At 37.8% G+C, this 22,054-nt stretch overlaps 1 protein-coding gene across 3 annotated transcripts in view; it reads right to left on the bottom strand.

Annotated features, from left to right (window-relative positions):
* The window catches only part of INO80 (INO80 complex ATPase subunit), a 129,834-nt gene that overhangs the window by 97,659 nt on the left and 10,121 nt on the right, over window positions 1-22,054 (bottom strand). For all 3 annotated transcript variants that reach the window (XM_047736087.1, XM_047736086.1, XM_047736085.1), the window contains exons 2-5: window positions 6,854-7,039; window positions 6,452-6,621; window positions 6,292-6,359; window positions 4,074-4,241 (exon numbers count right to left, since the gene is read on the bottom strand). In XM_047736087.1, coding sequence (XP_047592043.1) covers window positions 4,074-4,241; window positions 6,292-6,359; window positions 6,452-6,621; window positions 6,854-6,996 — 549 coding nt within the window. In that variant the 5' untranslated portion in view covers window positions 6,997-7,039. The remainder of the gene's footprint in view (window positions 1-4,073; window positions 4,242-6,291; window positions 6,360-6,451; window positions 6,622-6,853; window positions 7,040-22,054) is intronic.

Genomic DNA, 22,054 nt, shown 5'->3' on the forward strand with positions numbered 1-22,054 from the left:
AAATGGGTTCATCAGGTACATACATGGCAAGTTGCTGAAAATAACTTAAGAAAGGAAAACACTTTATGCTTCTGAATTTCCACCAGAATATTTGCTTGGAAGTGACACATATTTGAGAGATGCAATTAACTGCAGAAGGGGCTCCGCATGGAATTCATCAACAAGAAATAAACCATATTTCTATTACCAATAAGTCCTCCAATTTAGTAAGGTTTTGATACCTGTTATTTTGGCTTTTGGTCTGTCTGGATCAAAGAGTCACTAGCTACCCCGATTCTCCTATCTTTCAAGCTTTTTCACTCTTTATATATCCCACTAATAGAGGCTGACAATATTATGGATAATGCCTACACTGCCAGAATTCTAACATATGAATAATCGATTGTTTTTTTCTGTCCAGGGAGAGATTCTTTCAAACACTGCTTTTAAGTTGACCCCCCAAGGCGCACATTAATTTTGTCTCACTTATTACCAATGGATAAACATGAATGTAAGTGTAAATAGTCCATTCCTCAATCTCTTTCCTAGATTCCAGCCAGTCTAAGAACTGAAACTAGGACAGAAGAGTGACATGGAGAACTATCACAAGGTCCCCTGTCAACGGTCAAAATTAAATGAGCATTCTTTGAACTACAATAGTTAAAATCTATGAACTTTCCCATATATATGTTTTACTTCTATTTAAAAAAGACCAGGTATTGCAATCCCTACCAAAATACCAATGCATTTTTTCAAAGAACTAAAAGAAATAGTACTAAGATTTGTACACAACCACAAAAGACCCCAAGTAGCCAAAGCAATCTTGAGAAAGAAAAACAAAGTTGGAAGTATCATAATTCCAGATTTCAAGATACACTACAAAGCTGTAGTGATCAAACCAGTAGAGTGCACGCACAGAAAGGGACACAGTGATCAGTGGAACAGAACAGAGAACCCAGAGATAAGAGGCACCTGGCTAGCTCAGTTGGTAGACCATGTGACCTGTGATCTCAGAGTTATGAGTTCAAGCCCCATGTTGGACATAGAGCATACTTAAAAAAAAAAAAATCCCCCCCCCAACAACACAGAATAGAGAACTCAGAAATAAATCCATGCTTATATAGCCAACTAATCTGTATCAGAGGAGGCAAATATAAAATGGGGGAAAGACAGTCTGTTCAATAAATGGTGCTGGGAAAACTGGACAGCCCCATGCACAGGAATGAAACTGGACCACTTCCTACCACTACAAACAAAAATAAACTCAAAATGGATTAAAAACTTAAATTTGAGACCTAAAACCATAAAAATCTTAGAAAAGAACAGAGCCAGTAATATGTCTGACATCAGCCATAGCAACATCTCTAGATATGTCTCATAAGGCAAAGGAAACAAAAGCAAAAATAAACGATCAGACTACTTCAAAATAAAAAGCTTTTGCACGGTGAAAGAAACCATCAACAAAACAAAAAGGCAAGTCACTGAATGGGAGAAGATATTTGCAAATTATATATCCAATAAGGGGTTAATATCTAAAATATGTGAAGAACTTATACAACTCAATACCAAAAAACAAACAATATGATTAAAAAAACAGGCAAAGGACCTAAATAGACATTTTCCTGAAAAAGACATACAGATGGCCAACAGACATATGGAAAGATGCTCAACACGACTAATCAGGAAACTGCAAATCAGCTACAAGATATCATCTTATACCTGTCAGAATGGCTAGTATCAAAAACACAAGAACTGTTTCTTGTTGGTGAGGATGTAGAGAAAAAGGAATCCTCATGCACTGCTGGTGGGAATGCAAATTAGTACAGACAATCTCAAAAATAGTATGGGGGTTCCTCAAAAAACTAAAAGTGGAAATATCATATCCAATAACTCCACTACCGGGTATTTACCCAAAGAAAATAAAAAAACTAATTCAAAGAGATACGTGTGGGGTGCCTGGGTGGCTCAGTCAGTTAGGTGGCTGCCTTCGGCTCAGGTCATGATCCCAGGGTTCTGGGATGGAGCCCCATGGTGGGCTCCTTGCTCAGCGGGGGAGCCTGCTTCTCTCTCTGCCTCCCGTTCCCCTTGCTTGTGCTCTGACAAATAAATAAATAAAATGTTTAAAAAAAAAAAAAGAAGAGAGAGAGAGACATGCACTCATGTTTACTGCAGCAGTATTTACAAGAGCCAAGACACAGAAGCAACCTAAGTGTCCACTGTTTGGTGAATGGATAAAAATGTGGCACGCGTGCATGCACATACACACACACACATATGCACGTATATGAGCTCCTGCTATTTGTGACAACCTGGACAGACCTATAGGGTGATATAAGTCAGAATGAAAAACACAAATATCGCATAATTTCACTCATATGCAGAATCTAAAAAACAAACAGCAGAATCAGACCTGAAGAGAGAACAAACTTGGTTGTCAAGAGGGAAGGAGGGTGACAGGGGTTGGGCAAAACGGGAGAAAAGGAGTGGGAAATACAGACTTCCAGTTATGGAATGAGTAAATTGTGGGAATAAAAGGCCCAGTGCAAGGAATATAGTCAATGATATAATAATAGTGTTGTATGGTGACAAATGGTAGCTATACTTTTGAGTATAATATAATGTATAGAGATGTTAAATCAGTTTTGTTGTATAAGTGAAACTAATATTTTATGTCCACTACGCTAAAAAAAATAAGACCAAATATTTCAAGCACCAAATGCCTAGCACCGTACTTGAAGAAGGAACTCTGTCAAAGCAGTCAGATACCTTACTACTTATTATTTCTGCAGGTTTATAAGCTTTACCACATATACAAATCTATATAACTATATAGATAATATATATACAGATATGTTTTTTCCCCCTAAAGAGAGAGAGCTCCAGGTGTGGAGGCGGGGTGTGAGGGGGAAACAGAGGGAGAGGAAGAGACAGAATCTTAAACAGGCTCCATGCCCAGTGTAGAGCCTGACCCAGGGCTCAATCTCATAACCCTGAGATCATGACCTGAGCCAAAAATCAAGAGTCAGATGCTTAACAGACTGAGCCAGCCAGGTGCCCCTAACCTTTAGCATATTATTCAAAGCTTTCTGCACTAGCTTTGGATGTTAACCAATTGTTACAAAGTTTTTAGGTCTTCAAATATTCTATTGCTCATCATGTTCAAAGCACTACACTTCCAACGAAAATCAGAAGGCTTTGGTAACAGTATTCAAGTAGGTGTCACTAAAAACCATTATCAATCTAATGTTAGTAAGAAGAGTTTTTTTTCAAGATAGGGACACTTCCAAAGAGCAAGTGTATTAAAAAAGGAACCCCTAGAATTTAAAATTGTGCAGCCACTTTGGAAAACAGCATGGCAGTTCCTCAAAAATGATAAGCACAGAGTTATGATATGACCCAGTGATTCCTCTTCTAGGTATACACAAAAGAAAAATGAAAACAAATGTGCACACCAAAAACTTGTACACCAATCAACATGGCAGCATTATCTGTAACAGCCAAAAAATGAAAACAACTCACTGTTCATAGCTATCATTTCTAAAAGCCCAAAAATAGAAACAATCCAATTAATTCATTAAGTGATACATGGATAGTAAAATGCAGTATGCCCGCACAATGGCATATTATTTTGCAATAAGAAGGAATGAAGTACTGATACAAGCTACAATATGAATGAACCTTGAAAACATGTTAAGTGAGAAGATGGACATAAAGTACCACATGTTGTTCCATTTGCATGAAATGTCTAGAACAGTCACATTTATAGCACTGCGTGGCTTCCTAGGGCTGAGAGAAATGGGAGAAAATGAAAGACAAGAGCTAAGGGAAGTGGGGTTTCTTTTTGGAGAAAACATTTCAGAATCATGCAGTGGTGACAGTTATACATCTCTATGACTATACTAAAAACTACCAAAATGTACACTTGATTTCAAAGGCTATTTTGGTATGTGAACTATATTTCAATAAAGCTTGTATCAGAATCACCACCACCACCATCTAAAGGTAAAATGATGTGTCTTCAATGAATGTTAAAAACAGGCTAAATTAAGTACACAGCACGAAGGTCTGAGATTTCCACTGAAACTCTCTCTTACCTCCTTGTCTTTGCTATACTTATTCTGGTGAAGTTTCTTATACTTGTGCAGCCGCAACATGTTATGAAGTTCTTCTCTGCTGAGGTGGAGTTCTTCCTCTTCTTCTTCTTCTTCATTGTCTTCACTCTGAGAATCTGCCTCACTGGACTCATCACTTAGCAGAATGCTCTGCAAATGGAAGGAAATGGGAATGGAATCTGTCACTATGGGGCAAATCCTTCTAAAACCCAAGCATCTTTTCCCAACACAAGAATAAAAACAGCTGGAAGACAGTAACTTCAGTTTCCCAACTGATGCAGAAAAGAAAAGGATACCAACTGAACCTAGTGGGCATGAATTAAAGAGCACTAACATATGGAAATGCTATAAACAGCAACAAAGCTGGATTTCACTAAGTACTTACAACTCTGTAGGATATTTTAGTTGTCAAATACCAAGGAAAAAACTAAGAAGACAAAAAAATAAAAACCCACAAAAAACCCACAACCTTTGAGTTTAAAGCAAGCCAGCCATGATAGCTAATACAGAAACAACCCAAAAAATCATGAACTGACTTTGTTATTATCCAGATAATGAAATATTACTTAGCCATAAAAAGGAATGGAGTACTGATATATGCCACAACATGAATGAACCTTGAAAACTATGTTAAGTGAAAGAAGCCAGGCACAAAAGGTCACATATTATATAATTCCATTTATATGAAATATCCAGAACAGGCAAATCCGTAGGGAAAGAAAACAGATTAGTGGCTGCCAGGGGTGATAGGAAGTAACTGCTAATAACCACAGAGTTTCTTTCTGGAGGGATGAAAATGTTCTGGAATTAGTGGTGGTGGCTGTACAGAACTTTGCTATAATACACACTTTAAAAGGGTTTTATGGCATGTGAATGGTATCTCAATTTTTTTTTTAAAGATTTTATATGGTATCTCAATTTTTAAGAATGTGATGGCTAAACAAAGATTTTTGCATTGCCAACAGCTTAAAGGCTCACTGATATGAACCAAATTAGGCCTTTATCCATAAACCTTTTAAAGGATCTCATGATTATAATGAAAGAGCACCTTTAAATTACTTTGAGCATGGCCTTTTACAATAAGCCTTTTAAAGGACCTCATGATTATAATGAAAAAATGCCTTTAAATTACTTTGAGCTCCTTCACAAGAAAACAATAAAGAAATAATTCATTTCAACAGAAAAAATGCTACCCTTACTTCAGCCAGGCCAATGACAGTAATCTTGAAAGAGTGTAAACAAGAGTCTACCATTTCCTTGCTTATAAACACTCACAGAAAATATAGAAACACTCTATATTGCCTATAAATACACACAGAAATTTACCAGGATAAAATACAAATTCTTTAACATGGTGTACAGGGCCCTACACAATCAGGCTCTCTAACCTCATCTTCTACCATTCCCTCTTTCATTGTGCTCCGGCTATACTAGCCTTCTTTCTCCCCCAAACATACTGAGTTGCTTCCTTTCTCAGAAATTTTACAGTTATGTTCCTTTTGGTTGAAATGCTCTTTTCTTTTCTTTTTTTTTAAAGATTTTATTTATTTATTTGACAGAGATCACAAGTAGGCAAAGAGAAAGAGGGGGAAGCACCTCCCCGTCAAGCAGAGAGCCTGATGGCAGGGCCTGATCCCAACACCCTGAGATCATGACCTGAGCCGAAGGCAGAGGCTTAACCCTCTGAGCCACCCACGTGCCCCGAAATGCTCTTTTCTTAAACATTCACATAGCTTTGACCATTCAGAAATCAGATGAAATGTTACCTCTTTAAAGAAGCCATTTTATTTATTTGTTTACAGACTTACTCACTGTCTCCCCCCATTTCAATGTAAGCTCTACAGTGCAAGAACACTATCTGTGTATAATAGTATCCGGCAGGTAGGATGTACTCAACATCCCAACAACTAATGAAAAAGACATTAATAATCCTGATTACAGTGTGAGCCAGGGAGGGCAAGGATCTCAATTTTTTTTACTCCTTGCTCTGCACAGTGCTTTATAATAAAAAATGTTTGCTAAAATGAACTTCATTGAGGCCTCTAGATTTTCCTCTATAATCTCTTCAAAAAATCACACCCACAGAAGACTCATGTCTAGAGAAATCTCTGCTAATGTGTCAGAATGAGTCAATAACTTTCCCTTCTATTTGTAATTTTAGTAGGTTATCTGAATTATAAACATTTGCCTTATCTCTTACCTTTAGCCACTTTCTGCTTTTCTTCAACTTAGAGAAGTTATATAAATTCCCTTTGTCAGATTTTGATTCTGTGTAAAGAAACATAAAGAACAACAAAAATGAAAGGAAGACTGCCCCAAGAGAACTGATAGTCCAAACAGGGATCTCACACCACACTGACCTGACTGCAGAACTCCATTCAGCGAGTATGTGTTTAACATTCCAGAATTGCCTGCTCCAGAAGTTTCTCCAAGCAATGAATTTGGAGGTTCTTCCTTAACTTGAATTAAGGGATCCCCAGACTGGGGCAATAAAGGATTACTGTCATCCAGTCCATCTTCACTCTCATCACTATAAATTGAAGAATAAATCTACAATCACAGCTGACCCAGCAAAATACTGTAATTTATGGTTAGCAGATAGAAGAACTTGATCCTTTAAAAAAGATGATTGTGTTCTATTTGAAAGAAGGAAGAAAAAATATCAAACATACCAAAAATCATAAAATACTTTAACCCTAAACCAGAAATAATGGGAATCAGAAGGTGGTCAAACATTATATTGGGAATATGTAATTACATACCTAGAAATATTCCTGTTGAAGATGGCTGATGTTTGTCGCAAGAAATGGTCCAACCGGAGGGCCCTCTCCAAGTACTGAAGATAGAGGGGCTTTGCCAGCTCAGTGCAGCCGCCATCGTCCCCGGCACCCAACTCCGAGGCCATAGAACAAATCTGTCTTCATGCACAAGGCTCTCCGACTTCTCGGCTGCAGAATGAGATTAAGCAGTGAAAGACAGAATACTACTTATTCTCCCTTTATTTGGCCTGCTTGCTATCAATGTGAAGAGAAATCAGACTTTCTAGAACACAAGACAAGAAGACAGCAGTCTGTAGAAAGATCATAATAAAGTTCTTATTAGGCACTTTTTCCTAATGCAAGGGCAAAAGTTAGAAGAATGAGGAAAACCAGCAAAATATAGAAATACTGTCATATGTCACAACAAAAAATCATATTATACTTTTTTGAAAGAGTACCTTAAAATTTACACCCACTTACCTTTTGTCCTACAATGAACAATTACTCACAATTACCTAAATCTACACCACGAGCTCTCCTGTACACCTCCTAGAGGAACACTTGTTCTCAGTTCTCAGCATTACCTTCCAAAGAGCGGCTTCCTTTTTCTTTTTGCATTTACAATTTGTATATATGAATGAGATATTCCATTTACAAGGGAACAGAGATATTGTCAGAGTATTTTACACACTTGCAAACATTCTGTAAAGTGTAAAATACAGAAATGATTTTGAAAACTGAAGCAAATAGAGTACAAGTAAGAGTGAGAAACAAAGCTACAGAGCTTCAGTATTTTCTTTGCTACCTTATGGTATTAAAGGAAATCATTAACACCTTTGAGTTGTCTTCTCTTTTTTACCATAGTTTTTAAAAGTTTCCTATATAATATGATCTTTCTTCTGAAGGATATGTTAAAAATTCTCCTCCAGTTATCTACAGAGTGAACATAATCTCCCCAGGAGGCTTCCTTTCCCTTTTCAGAAATTAACAAGCTAATTCTTAAATTTATATGAAAATGCAACGAAATCAAAACAGCCAAAATAATTTTAAAAAAGAAGAGAGTTTAGGATGCCTGGGTGGCTCAGCTGATTAAGTGTCTGCCTTCAGCTCAGGTCATGATCTCAGGGTCTGGGATCAAGCCTGGAGTCAGGCTTCCTGCTCAGCAGGGAGCCTGTTTCTCTCTCTTCCTTTGACCCCCACATGCTCTCTCTCTCTCTCAAATAAATTAATAAAATCTTAAAAAAAAAAAGAGAGAGAGTTGAAAAACTTACACTTTCTGATTTCATTTATTTTTTGAAGATTTAAGAGAGTCAGAGTGAGGGAGGGAGAGAGAGAGAACACAAACAGGGGGAGAGGCAGAGGCAGAGGGAGAAGCAGGCTCCCCGCTGAGCAGGGAGCCTGATGTGGGGCTCCTTCCAAGGACTTCAGAATCATGACCTGAGCTAATAGCAGACATTTAATCAACTGAGCCATCCAGGTGCCCTCACTTTTTTATTTTAAATCATATTATAAAGCCACAGTAATCAGGTCAGTGTGATAGTGCCATAAGGATAACCACAAAGACCAATAAAACAGACTTGAGAATTCAGAAATAAAACCTTACAGGGGCACCTGGCTGGCTCAGGTGGAAGAGCATATGACCCTTGATCTCATAGTCTTGAATTCAAGTCCCACAGTGGACATACAGCTAACTTCAAAAAAAGAAAAAGAAAAAGAATAGCTGGGGTTTAAAAAACAACAACAACAAAAAACAACCATGCCTGGCAGATTAGTTAAACACCTGACATCTGGATTTCAGCTCAGGTCATGATTTCAAGTCATCATATCAAGCACCATGTCAGACTCTGTGTTCAGGGCAGTCTGCTTGAGATTCTCTCTGCCCCCCCAACCCCCACCCCTGCTTGTGCTTGCATGCGCTCACTCAAAAATAAATAAATAAATCTTTAAAAATAAACAAACAAAAAACGCTTACACTTATGGTCAATTTTCAATAAAGGTGCCAAGGCAATTCAAAGGAAGAAAAGACAATCTGTTCAACAAATTGTGTTGGACAACTTGATATCCACATACAAAAAGATTAATTTATACTTAAAGAAAAAACCCTTACCTCACACTATGGATAAAAGTTAACTCAAAATGGACACAGGGACTTAAGTGTAAAACCCCAAACTGTAAAACTTCTATACGAAACCACAGGGGAAAAATCTTCGTGATCTTGGTTAAGCAGAAAGTCTTTGGGTATGTTATTGAAAGCATAATCCATTAAAAAAAAAAAAAAACTGAGAAATTAGGCCATGAAAATTTTAAACTTTTGTACTTTAAGCAATATCATGAAAAAGATGAAAACAAGCCACAGACTAGAAGAAAATATCTGCAAGTTGTATAACTGTATATCTGATTGTATATCTGATAAAGGACTCGTATACAAATATCTAATTATAAAATAAAAAAAGTCATGGAGATGAGAAGTATAACATAGAGAATATAGTCAATAATAACGTAACAGTAACAGAAGGTGACTATGCTGAGTGGGGAGCACTGAGTAATGCACAGAAGTGTCAAATCATTATGTTATATACTGGAAACTAATAAAACATTATATATCAACTATACTTCAATTAATATTAAAAAAAATAACAGGGGCGCCTGGGTGGCTCAGTCAGTTAAGCATCTGCCTTCAGTTCAATCACGATCTCAGGGTCCTGGGATCAAGCCCCATATCGGGCTCCCAGCTCAACAATGAGTCTGCTTCTCCCTCTCTCTCTGTGCCTCCTCCCCACCCCAGCTTGCACTCTCTCTCAAATAAATACATACAATCTTTTAAAAAAAAATATATTCAACTTTTCTATCTATCCTCTAAAAATGACTTGCCTTCTCTACTTCAGAGAATCTTTTAGGGATAAAATTAAGTATATGTGAAAGGGCTTTGTAAGAAATCCCAGTTATTTTCAAACAGTGTATGCTCACATATTCAGAGTTGGGAGGGGTCAAGAGATCATCTAGTCCAACTAGGTCATATTACAGATGAACAAACTAAAAACCAGTGCGCCTGGGTGGTGGGCGGCTCAGTTGGTTAAGCGACTACTTTCAGCTCAGGTCATGATCCTGGAGTCCCAGGACTGAGTGCGGCATAGGGCTCCCTGCTCAGCACGAGTCTGTTTCTCCCTCCTCCCCTCTCTCGTGCTCAGTCTCTCTCATTCCCTCTCAAATAAATAAATAAAATGTTTGGGGCGCCTGGGTGGCTCAGTGGGTTAAAGCCTCTGCCTTCGGCTCAGGTCATGATCTCAGGGTCTTGGGATCGAGCCCCACATCGGGCTCTCTGCTCAGTGGGGAGCCTGCTTTCTCCTCTCTCTCTCTCTGCCTGCCTCTCTGCCTACTTGTGATCTGTCTGTCAAATAAATAAATAAAATCTTTTAAATAAATAAATAAATAAAATGTTTAAACATTTTTTAAAAACCCTAAAAACCAGAAAAATTAGATAACTTGTTCATATTCTCTGAGCTCTTTTACAGAGCCATGTTTCTTAGTTTCTAAACTGGTGCTTTTTCAATCTCAGCAAACTGTCTCCCTAGACAGGTTCTACCTCTTAAGTTGCTTGAGATTATGCTCTGATGTTGTGAAGAACACAATCCCAAGAGCCAAATATTTTTATTTTTATTTTATTTTATTTTTTAAATAAGCAGGCTCCCCACCAAGCAGAGAGCCTGATGTGGGGCTCGATCTCAGGACCCTGAGATCATGACCTGAGCCGAAGGCAGAGGCTTAAACCAGTGAGCCACCCAGGCGCCCCGAGCCATTATTTTTAAAGCACCAATTCTGCAGAGTAAAGATCACTTAGAATTTTATTTGCATTTTTTGAAATATCTGTCTAGAAACCATTTTTGCTCACTGAGGTGAAGGGTTTTATAAAAGCATCAACTAAGATCTATGTTAAACTGAACAGATTAGTCCTTAGTTCAAGGTCAAAAAATGGCTAATATAAGCTGTCAATAATCATTGTTTAACTGATTTCCTTACAAAGACACTAAAACAGAATAACATGTTAATAGTGGAACAGTCCTCCCTAAAGTTCAATTCAATACTGATGTAAAAATTTAGTCCTGGAATTACTGAAGAGGATACTGGCATAATTTTTAGGTTAAATAGGCAACACATTAATTTGTTTATAGTGTTATGTGCTAGAAGAAAACTCTTTTTGTGAAGGTGTCCCAAGGTGGTGGGTGGCTCAGTTGATTAAGTAGCTAATCTGTTTTGTTGTTGCTTTTTTGGCAGAAAGAGACACAGAGAGAGGGAACACAAGCAGGGGGATCAAGAGAGGGAGAAGTAGGGTTCCCACTGAGCAGGGAGCCCAATGTGGGCCTTGATCCCAAGACCCTGGGATGAAGCCCCTCATCGGGTTCCCTGATCAGCAGGGAGCCTGGGTCTCCCTCTTCCATTCTCCCTGCTTGTGTTCCCACTCTTGCTGTCTCTCTCTGTCAAAAAAATAAATAAAATCTTAAAAAAAAAAAAAAAAAAGGCAAAATAATCCAAACATTTATCAACTGGTGAATGGATAAACAAGACATATACCCACAAAAAATATTATCAGCAATAAAAAGTAATAAACAGTTGATACATGCAACAACATGGTTGGGTCTGAAAAACATTATGCTAAGTTAAAAAAGCTAGGTACAAAAGACCACATATTATATGATTCCAATTATATGAAATATCCAGAAAAAGAAAGCTATAGTCAAGAAGTAGATTAGTGGGGCGCCTGGGTGGCTCAGTGGGTTAAGCCTCAGCCTTTGGCTCAGGTCATGATCCTAGGCTCCTGGTATAGACCCATATCAGGCTCTCTGCTCAGCAGGGAGCCTGCTTCTCCCTCTCTCTCTGCCTGCCTCTCTGCCTACTTCTGTCTACTTGTGATTTCTCTCTCTCTCTCTTTCTCTCTGTCAAATAAATAAATAAATAAATAGTCTTTAAAAAAAAAAAAAAAAGAAAGAAAGAAAGAAGTAGATTAGTGGTTGGCTGGATGTATAAAGGGGACCTGACTGTAAAAGGATATGAGACATCTCTTTTAGGAAAGCTGGAAAAGTTCTAAATACACTCTGTATTGATGCTTGTATGATTCTGTAAGTTTGTTTAAAAATCACTGAATTATACATACAAATGAGGTAAATTTCATGAATTTAAAATAGCAGTCTTTAGTAACAGTTAAAGAGAAAAGAATGTAAAAGATTTTTTTAAGCCTTCAACAGGTTCTACTTTCCAGTGTAAGACCTAACATGCACCCATTCCAAAAGATTTCAAAGAAACACAGTTTTGAAAATACAGCAAAATTCTCTGAGAGTACATAGAATTCATCTGGATACACATGCATATAAATTAAAGCATATAAAATTGCTGCTTGGCTCCCTCCTAAATGTTTCACTAAAAAATAACTGATCTTGGGTACCTGGGCAGCTCAGTCAGTTGGGCGTCTGCCTTCAGCTCAGGTCAGGATCCCAAAGGCCTGATCTAGCCCTGCACCAAGACCCTGGGATGGAGCCCCTCATCAGGCTCCCTGCTCAGCAGGAAGCCTACTTCTCCTTTTCCCACTCCCCCTGCTGTGTTCCCTCTCACACTATCTCAGTCAAATAAATAAAATCTTAAAAAAATAAAATAAAATAATTGATCTCATGTACTTATTTTGGCTGATAATGAAAATGGTCCTAATTAAGAAGGTATGAAGACATGACTACAAAGTAATACTGAGTGATTAAATAAAAAACTAGTTTCAAAAAATAATTCCTCAATAACTAAGCTGTATATGAACATGAACCCAGAACCAATTTGTCCAGGAAAGATCACAGTTACTTCTACAGTCTTAACAATGCTTAATAATCACTTTGTAGCATATCACCACTGATGGCTGAAATGGCAAGCATGATGTACTCCCTTATTTCTATAAGGCTAAAGAGAGGAGGTACTTCAAGTATGAAGTTTCTGACATAGCTCCACAAGTAGTCTTATGATGATACCTGAAGAATAAAGGAATATGTATTTTTTTAAGATTTTTTTAAAAAGATTTTATTTATTTATTTGACAGAGATCACAAGTAGGCAGAGAGGCAGGCAGAGAGAGCCGGGGGGAGGGGGGTAGCAGGCTCCCCACTGAGCAGAGAGCCAACACGGGGCTTGATCCCAGGACCCCGAGATCATGACCTGAGATGAAAGCAGAGGCTTAACCCACTGAGCCACCCAGGCGCCCCATAAAGGAATATTTTAATGAAGTGTTCAATTAGATTTCTTTCACTGTGGTAAAATATACATAAAATTTACCATTTCAATCATTTCAAGTGTACAGTTCAGTGGCATTAAGCACATTCACATAGTGGTGCCAACCATCCATCACCACCACCCTCAATTACTTTTTTAATCACCTTTAAAACTGGTGGCTTCTCGGGCGCCTGGGTGGCTCAGTGGGTTAAGCCGCTGCCTTCGGCTCAGGTCATAATCTCAGGGTCCTGGGATCGAGGCCCGCATCGGGCTCTCTGCTCAGCAGGGAGCCTGCTTCCCTCTCTCTCTCTCTCTCTCTGCCTGCCTCTCCGTCTACTTGTGATCTCTCTCTGTCAAATAAATAAATAAAATCTTTAAAACTGGTGGCTTCTCTATCTAACCCAGTTGCCTCGGCCAGTCTGTTAAAAGCTGCTTCTCTGGGGGCGCTAACTGGCTCCATGAGTAGAGCACAAGACTCTTGATCTCAGAGTTGTTGGGTGTAGAGTTTACTTAAAATCTCTACTCGTTAGGTGTAGAAATTACTTAAAACTAAGATCTTAACAACAACAACAACAAAAAGCTGAAAAACTGGTTTCTCTAATAACCTATACTTTCATCTCCTACATTTGTCTTTCTCTCATTCTCCAAAGGAAATGACAGGGCTGTGCTAATCTGACCCACCAGCTGTTATCCAACTTCAACAGAGCACATGACTTTCTCAAAAACTCTTTTACCCACCTCTTATTAATTGTTTCTCATTCTCTACAAAGATTATTTCAAACAATTCTCCCTCATCCTCAAAAACCTGAACTCATTCCCCCCCCCCCATCTTGAAGGGCTTGAGGAGGAGCAAATCTCCCCATTCTTTTCTATTCTACTATAGTTCCCTCTTTTTCCTCTTATTCTTTATGGTATTTGAGTCACAAATACAAGTAGATTTTTATCACTCTACAATTTCAACTCTTCCATCAAGGTGATTCTACATCCTGGTGCAAAGACAGAACTACTTCGTTATGTCATCCACTGTGGATCAGCCCCACATAGTCACATTTTAAAATACATAAGTTATATCTGAATTATTTTATTTTTTCCCCAATATATTACAATTGGGGCACATACTGTTTTTTGTTTTTTTTTTTAAAGATTTTATTTATTTATTTGACAGACAGAGATCACAAGTAGGCAGAGAGGCAGAGAGAGAGGAGGAAGGAGGCTCCCCGCTGAGCAGAGAGCCCGATGCGGGGCTCGATCCCAGGACCCCGGGATCATGACCCGAGTCGAAGGCAGAGACTTTAACCCACTGAGCCACCCAGGCGCCCCACATACTGCTTTTTAAATTTATATATACGTATAAGCGCCCCACATACTGCTTTTTAAATTTATATATACGTATAAGTGTATACATATTTATGTATAAAATATTACCTATAGATTTCATTTCGGGATAGAAAACACTATAAAATATCTTTTTTAAAAAGGGAGAATTGGGGGCACCTGGGTGGCTCAGATGGTTAAGTGTCTTCCTTCAGTGTGGGTTGTGATCTCCAGGTCTTGGGATCAAGGCCCCCATTGGGGCTTCCTGCTCAGGGGAAAGTCTGCTTCTCCCTTTCCTTCTGCTCCTCCCCTGTTCATGCTCTCTTTCTCTCTCTCTCCAATGAATAAACAAAGTCTTAAAAATTAATAATAATAATAATAATAATAATAATAAAGGGAGAGTTGGGTCTGAAAAGGCTGAGAGAACCACTTTGTCTGATAAAGCACTATTTACCAAAATGTACGAACAGAAGTCAAAACTGTTGACTGACACTTGCTTCTGGATACTCTCCATGCCTTTGACAACTTCTTGGACTATTTCTTCTTAACCTCCTTCATGGAACTTTCTTTATTCTAAATGTGGAGTCCACCAAAGTTCTGTTAAAGCAGAGGCTTTAACCCACTGAGCCACCCAGGCGCCCTACAAATGACCATATTAATTTGCTTTTTTATGCATAGTGTCAAAGGTCATGGCTACAGAACTCTAATTCTAATGTTACATCCTACATAAAGACAATCTATGGTCCAGGACCATAAATAGGGCTCTACTTCTATCCTGGATACATGATTTCGGGGTGAAAGAAAAAATGAAAAGATACAAAACTCAGTTAACACAAAGTCAAGCAGAATGGGTTCAATTATTCATTATCCATACTTACTGAACAGGAGAATGCATGTACTGAAAATCTTTTGGGCAATCCTACATAAAAACTGTCTATCAGACAAGCTTTAGATAAATACTGAGAGGTAAGAGGAGATCCGAGTGTTACTTCTAGATAAGAATTTGAAGATACCTGCACCAACTGCCAATTCTTACCCAAGGATAGGATTTTCATCTTACTCCAAATGAAAAGCCTAATAAAAATAATTAAAATTACTTTGAGAGAAAGCCACCCTATCTCTGGATGGAGATAAGCTAAAAAGCACTGTTCAAATGGTAGCCTAATCTAGAAGTTTTTGGCTTGGTTTAAATTTTTTTTTTTTTAATTTTTAAATAGAGAGGAATGACCTTTAATATTTTTTCCTGTAACAGCAATGGTAAGAAGGTATAATGACCACCTCATAATGTACTAGAATTACAATGATGGCCATTAACAAGTATTTGTCCTAAAACCTACACATTTAAACTTTCTATACTTAACTCTATTTTCATCTCTGATTTCTCTTTATAGACACTGCCCAAAACTGTTTTCATACCAATCATTTATAGAAGCATTTCCCAAAGTTTACCTCTCTGAATATTAGATCAAGATATTAGCAAATGTTCATTAATATTAAAAAATATTAAAGGCCATTAACATTAGGCCTAAGAATTTTTAGTCTTCAATATGCTAATGTACTTAGAGTCTCTCTCCAAGAGGAATCCAGACTTATCTGACCATTTTTTGGGCAAAGTACCTATCAAAATAGCTCAGAGAAGACCAGATTATATATGCCCTTAAGAAGTAATTCTTAAACTTACCGAGACTAATACAGAAAACTAATACAGAAAAGGCCGAATGAAGGTATAGCTCTTACAAAACAAACTAAATAGCTTTTTTTTTTAAATGCACTTAAAAAAAAAAAAGATTTTATTTATTTATTTGGGCGGGGAGAGTGAGCATAAACAGGGGGAGGGGACGGGGTAGAGGGAAAAGCAGGCTCCCTGCTGAGCAGGGAGCCAATGCGGGGCTAGATCCCAGCACCCTGAGACCTGAGCCCAAGGCTTAACTGACCGAGCCACCCAGGTGCCCCCCAGCTACATAGCTTGAAAGCATTTGCAGGACTAAAGATAGCCTGCAGGAGGTTATGGGCTGTAGGCTTATACAAAAGGCTATAAACATTAAAGGAACAAAATAACTGAATTTCTCACCTCTGCTCTCCTGTAACTCACTCTGTAGCCCAAACCCGTTATGACTGAATGTGATCTACTGAATCAGATCAACAGGTTACACTGATAATTTGCAGGACTGTAGCACAAATAGCAGGACTAGGTCAAATGAATGCACTTCATATTCTAATACTTGGAAATAAGACCAGAGAAGTGAGCTGTAAATTTTCACATGAATACCAAAGTAACATTTCATTCACTCAGCCCTTCAATTGCTGAACTCTTAAGCACAGTGTAGACAGGTATTTCCTTCAGAGGATTCAGCTTAATAGAGGAGGTAAGACTCACATTAACAATAAAAAGCATACTTGGGAAGTCACTTAAAAGACGGACAGATAAAGTGCCATGGGAATTCAGGAAAAAAATGAATATTTATGAATTTATGTTAAATGTCATATAACAAATCAGTCAATCCTACTATCTACATTAGTTATAAATATCTACATCTTTGATGAGGAAACAGCAGGTGGAAGATCCTTCTATGTATTTATGACCCAAAGAATAGAAAACATATAGTCTGATGACCATATAAAATTTAATGTTTCCAACTTCCCACCAAAAAAAAAAAAAAAAAAGGAAAAGGAAAAAACCCAAGCCAAATGGCTCCACTGGTGAATTTTATCAAACATTTGAAGTAGAATTAATATCAATCCTTCACAAACTTCCTGATCACAGAAGAAAGAACAACTGCCACATCATTCTTTGTGGCTGGCATTACCCTGATTCCAAAGCCACCCAAAGACATCACAAGAAAACTACAGACTAATATCCCTTACGGAAACAAAAATCCTCAATAAAATATTAACAACTAAATCCAGCAACATATAAAAATAATTATACACCATTAACAAGTAAAATTTATCCTAGGAATGGAAGGTTTATAGAACATCTGCAAATCAATCAATGTTCTATAGCACATTAACAGAACAAAGGATGAAAACTACTTGAGCACATTTCAATTAATACAGAAAAAACGACCGGCCAGAAGGCAGTACCATTTCAAAATAAAAGCGCTCAACAAACTAGAAGTAGAAGGGAACTCCCTCAATCTGATAAAGAGTGATTACAAAACACTCAAAACATCCTTCCAATGGTGAAAGATAGAATGCTACCACCCTTAAAATCAGGAATAAAACAAGGTTGTCTATTTTTATAATTCATATTCAAAACTGTACTTAAAGTTCTAGCCACAGCAATTAGGAAAACAAAACAAAACAAATTAAAATAAACATCACCCAAATTGGAAAGAAGTAAAACTATTATTTATAGATTCTTATAGATAGATAATCCTAAAGAATGCACTAAAAAATTATTGTAACTAACAAACAAGCTCAGTAATCTTGCAGACTGTAGGACCAATATTCAAAAATAAATAATATTTCTATATACCACCAATGAACAATCTGAAAATAATTCCATTTACCTCAGCATCAAAAAGAATAAAATATGAAAGAGGAAGGAAGGAAGGAAAAGAAAGGGAGGGAGGAAGGGATACGAACTCTGGAATAAATTTAACCAAAGAACTGCAAGACCTGTATATATATACTGAAAACAAGACATTATCGAAAAAAATTAAAGAACTACACAAATGAGAAAACATTCTATGGTTCTTGGATCAAATGATTTAATATTCTGAAGATGGTAATGATATATAGAATAAATGTAACACCTATCATAACTCAAACTGGCTTTTTTGCAGTAATGGACAAGCTAATCCTAAAAATTCGTATAGAAGGGCAAGGGCCATAAGAGAGCTAAAACAATCCTGACAATGAAGAATAAAGCTGGAGGACTCAAACTCCCACTTTCAAAACTTATTACATAGCTGCAGCAGTTAAGATGTGTGCTAGGACATAAGGCTAGACATATAGATCAATGGAACAGAATTTAGAGTCCAAACAATAAACCCTTACCTTTAGAGTCAACCGATTACCAACAAGCCTGTCAAGATAATTCAATGGCGAATGAACAGCCTTCCCAGTAACTGGTACTGTGACAATTAGATAGTCACATGCAAAAAAATGAACTTGGATCTCTTCTTTATGCACAAAAATTAACCCTAAAGAGATCATAGACATAAATTTAAGAGCTAAAACTATAAAACCTGTATTTGAAAACAGAGGTAAGTCTTCACGACCTCAAATAAGGTAATGGTTTCTCAGATATCATACCAATAACAAAACAACAAAAGGTAAAATAGATATATTGGACTTCATCAAAATTAACTTTAGTGCTATAAGCAAAGCTATCAAGAAACTGAAAATCAACAATTGGGGGAAAGATTTCCAAATCATATATCAGATAAGGGACTGATATCCCAAATGTATTTTTTAAAAACTCTTGAAACTCAATAATAAAATGGGAAATAACCTTATTTTTAAATGGCAAAGAATGTGAATAAACATTTCTCCAGAGGAAATATACCAATGGCTAATAAGCACACGAAAAGAAGTTTTAACATCGTCAGTCACAGGGAAATGTAAATCAAAAACACAGTGAGATAATGCTTAGCACCTACTAGTATAGATTTTAAGAAAGACCAAAACAGCTGACAAGGATGTGGAGAAACTGGAACCCTCCTATACTGCTGGTGGAAATGTAAAATGGTGTAGCTATTTTGGAAAAAAAGTCCAGCAGCTCCTCAAAAGGTTAAACATAAAGTTACCATATGTAACTTCTGGGTATACCCAACACAAATGGAAACATAAGTCCACAATAAAACTTAGACATAAATCTTCATAGCAACATTCACAACAGCCAAAAGGTGGAAACAACCTAAATGTCCATCAAGTGACAAATGGATAAAATGATATATCCACCTAATGAAATATTTCTTGGCAACTGAATGGGAGCGAAATACTGATTGATGCTACAACATGGATGAACCCCGAAAACATTATGCTATGTAAATAAGCTACTCAACCAAGGCCTCATATTGTAAGATACCATTTATAAGAAATAACCAGAAAGGGGCGCCTGGATGGCTCAGCATGTTAAGCCTCTGCCTTCGGCTCAAGTCATTATCCCGGGGTTCTGGAATCGAGCCCCGTATCAGGCTCTGTGCTCTTCCCCCCACCCCACCTGCCTCTCTGCCTACTTGTGATCTCTCTCTCTCTGTCAAATAAATAAATAAAATCTTTTAAAAATAAATAAATAAATTACCAGAAAAAGGCAACTCTGGAGATCAGTGGTTGTATGGGGGAGAGGGGTTGCAGACTGTGGCACTACAGGATGGGAAGTAACCGCTAATGGGTAGGGGTTCCTTTTGGGCTGGTGTAAATGTTTTAAACTTAGACTCTGGTGGTTGGCGTAACTCTGTGACTATAACTAAAGACAATGAATATATTAAAACCATATATACTTTATTTATATTTTATTTTTTTATTTGAGAGAGAGCGAGCGAGCACAAGCGGGGGGTGGGGGGTTGGCGGTGAGGGGGGGTGGCGGTCAGTGGGATAGGGAGGAGCAGGCCTCCGGGGCCCGGGTAGGCGGGCCTAGATCCCTAGACCCTGGGACCATGACCTGAGCCAAGGACAGACACTTAAGGGACTGAGCCACCAGGCGCCCCACCCATATATAATTTATGTGGGTGAATTTTACAGACTGGGAATTATACCTCAATAAACATGTTAAAAATGTATTACTTCTGCACAGGACAAAATAATACAGATAAACACTAAATGATAAATTGTGAAAAAAATTTACAACAGTTTACCAATTTAAATGTCATACAGAGGGTTCTTATAAAATTTGAGTAGTGTAAGACCTCTAAGAACACAGAACCCATCCAAAAATTTTGTTTAAAGAGACCGTTACTATTATGCTAAATAACTGATTTAAATAAAAAAGTGAAAAGTGATGGTTATGCTAATTAACAGAATTAAAAATTTTTTTAATTTAAAAAATTTTGTTACTATTATCCCATTTATGGATGAGGAACCATATTATTTACACATTTTAAGTAACTTTTATTTAACAGGGATTATAGATTTGAATATAGATAATCTGAACCCCAAACCCTCATCATTTTTTTTTTAAGATTTTATTTTAGAGAAAGCAAGAGATCACAAACGGAGAGGCAGAGGGAGAAGCTGACTTGCCACTCAGTGGAGAGCCCGATGCAGGGCTCAATCCCAGGATCATGTACTGCATGTAATTTTTTCAAATGAAAAATTATGAAGGCTGGGGCACCTAGGTGGCTCAGTCATTAAGCATCTGCCCTCAGTTCATGGGGATCAAGCCCAGCATCGGTATCCCTGCTCAGTGGGAAGTCGACTTCTCCTGTTCCCACTCCCTCTGTTTGAGCTCCCTCTCTAGCTGGCTGTCTCTCTGTTAAATAGATAAAAATCTCAAAAAAAAAAAAAAAAAAAAAAAAGAAGAAGAAGAAAGAAAGAAAGAAAGAAAGAAAGAAAAATTATGAAGATTTTTAAATTGAGGGGCGCCTCAGTGGCTCAGTGGGTTATTCCTCTGCCTTTGGCTCAGGTCGTAATCCTAGGGTCCTGCGATCGAGCCCCACATCAGGCTCTCTGTTTGGCAGGGAACCTGCTTCCCCCCCTCTCTCTGCCTACTTGTGACCTCTGTCAAATAAATAAATAAAATATTAAAAAGAAAAAAAGATTTTTAACTTATATGTTGAAACAAATATTAATACATAGTTTGATGAGTTGTTTTTTTTTAAAGATTTTATTTATTTATTTGACAGAGAGAAATCACAAGTAAGCAGAGAGGCAGGCAGAGAGAGAGGAGGAAGCAGGCTCCCTGCTGAGCAGAAAGCCCGATGTGGGGCTCGAACCCAGGACCTGGGATCATGACCTGAGCCGAAGGCAGCGGCTTAACCCACTGAGCCACCCAGGCGCCCCTAGTTTGATGAGTTTTGACATACGCATATATAAACCTAATTAATATCCCTATCAAGATACATAAGAATAGCAAATTACCCCAGAAAGTTCTCTCAGGCTTCCATTTCCACCCAGTCAACTGCTCCAACCCTCGAGGCAATCACTATTCTGATTTCCAGCACCACAAATGAACTAATTTCTAGTACGCTCTAGAAATTTGGAAAAAGGGAATCATATTGCACATATGCTTTTGTGTCTGGATTCTTTTTTTTTTTTAAGATTTTATTTTTTTATTTGACAGAGAGAGAGAGACAGAGACAGTAAGAGAGGAACACAAGCAGGAGTAGGAGGAGGAGAAAACAGGCTTCCCGCAGAGCAGGGAGCCGGATGCGGGGCTCTATCCCAGGACCCTGGAATCACAACCTGAGCCAAAGGCAGGCGCTTAATGACTGAGCCACCCAGACACCCCCTGGATTCTTTTCGGAGATTCATCCATGTTACTGCATACATCAGGAATTCACTACTTTTTGTTGCTGAATCAGATTCCATCATAGGAATGAATATAACCACAGTTTATTTGTTCACCTATTGATGGATATTTGGGTTTTCAATTCACTTTGGGTAAATTCCTGGGAATGGAACTGCCTAGGCCACAGAGAGATATATGTTTAACCTTATAACAAACCACCAAACAATTTTCCAAAAAACGGTTCTAATATTTTAC

This window comes from Lutra lutra, chromosome 7 (assembly GCF_902655055.1).
Source record: "Lutra lutra chromosome 7, mLutLut1.2, whole genome shotgun sequence".
Taxonomy (NCBI): domain Eukaryota; kingdom Metazoa; phylum Chordata; class Mammalia; order Carnivora; family Mustelidae; genus Lutra; species Lutra lutra.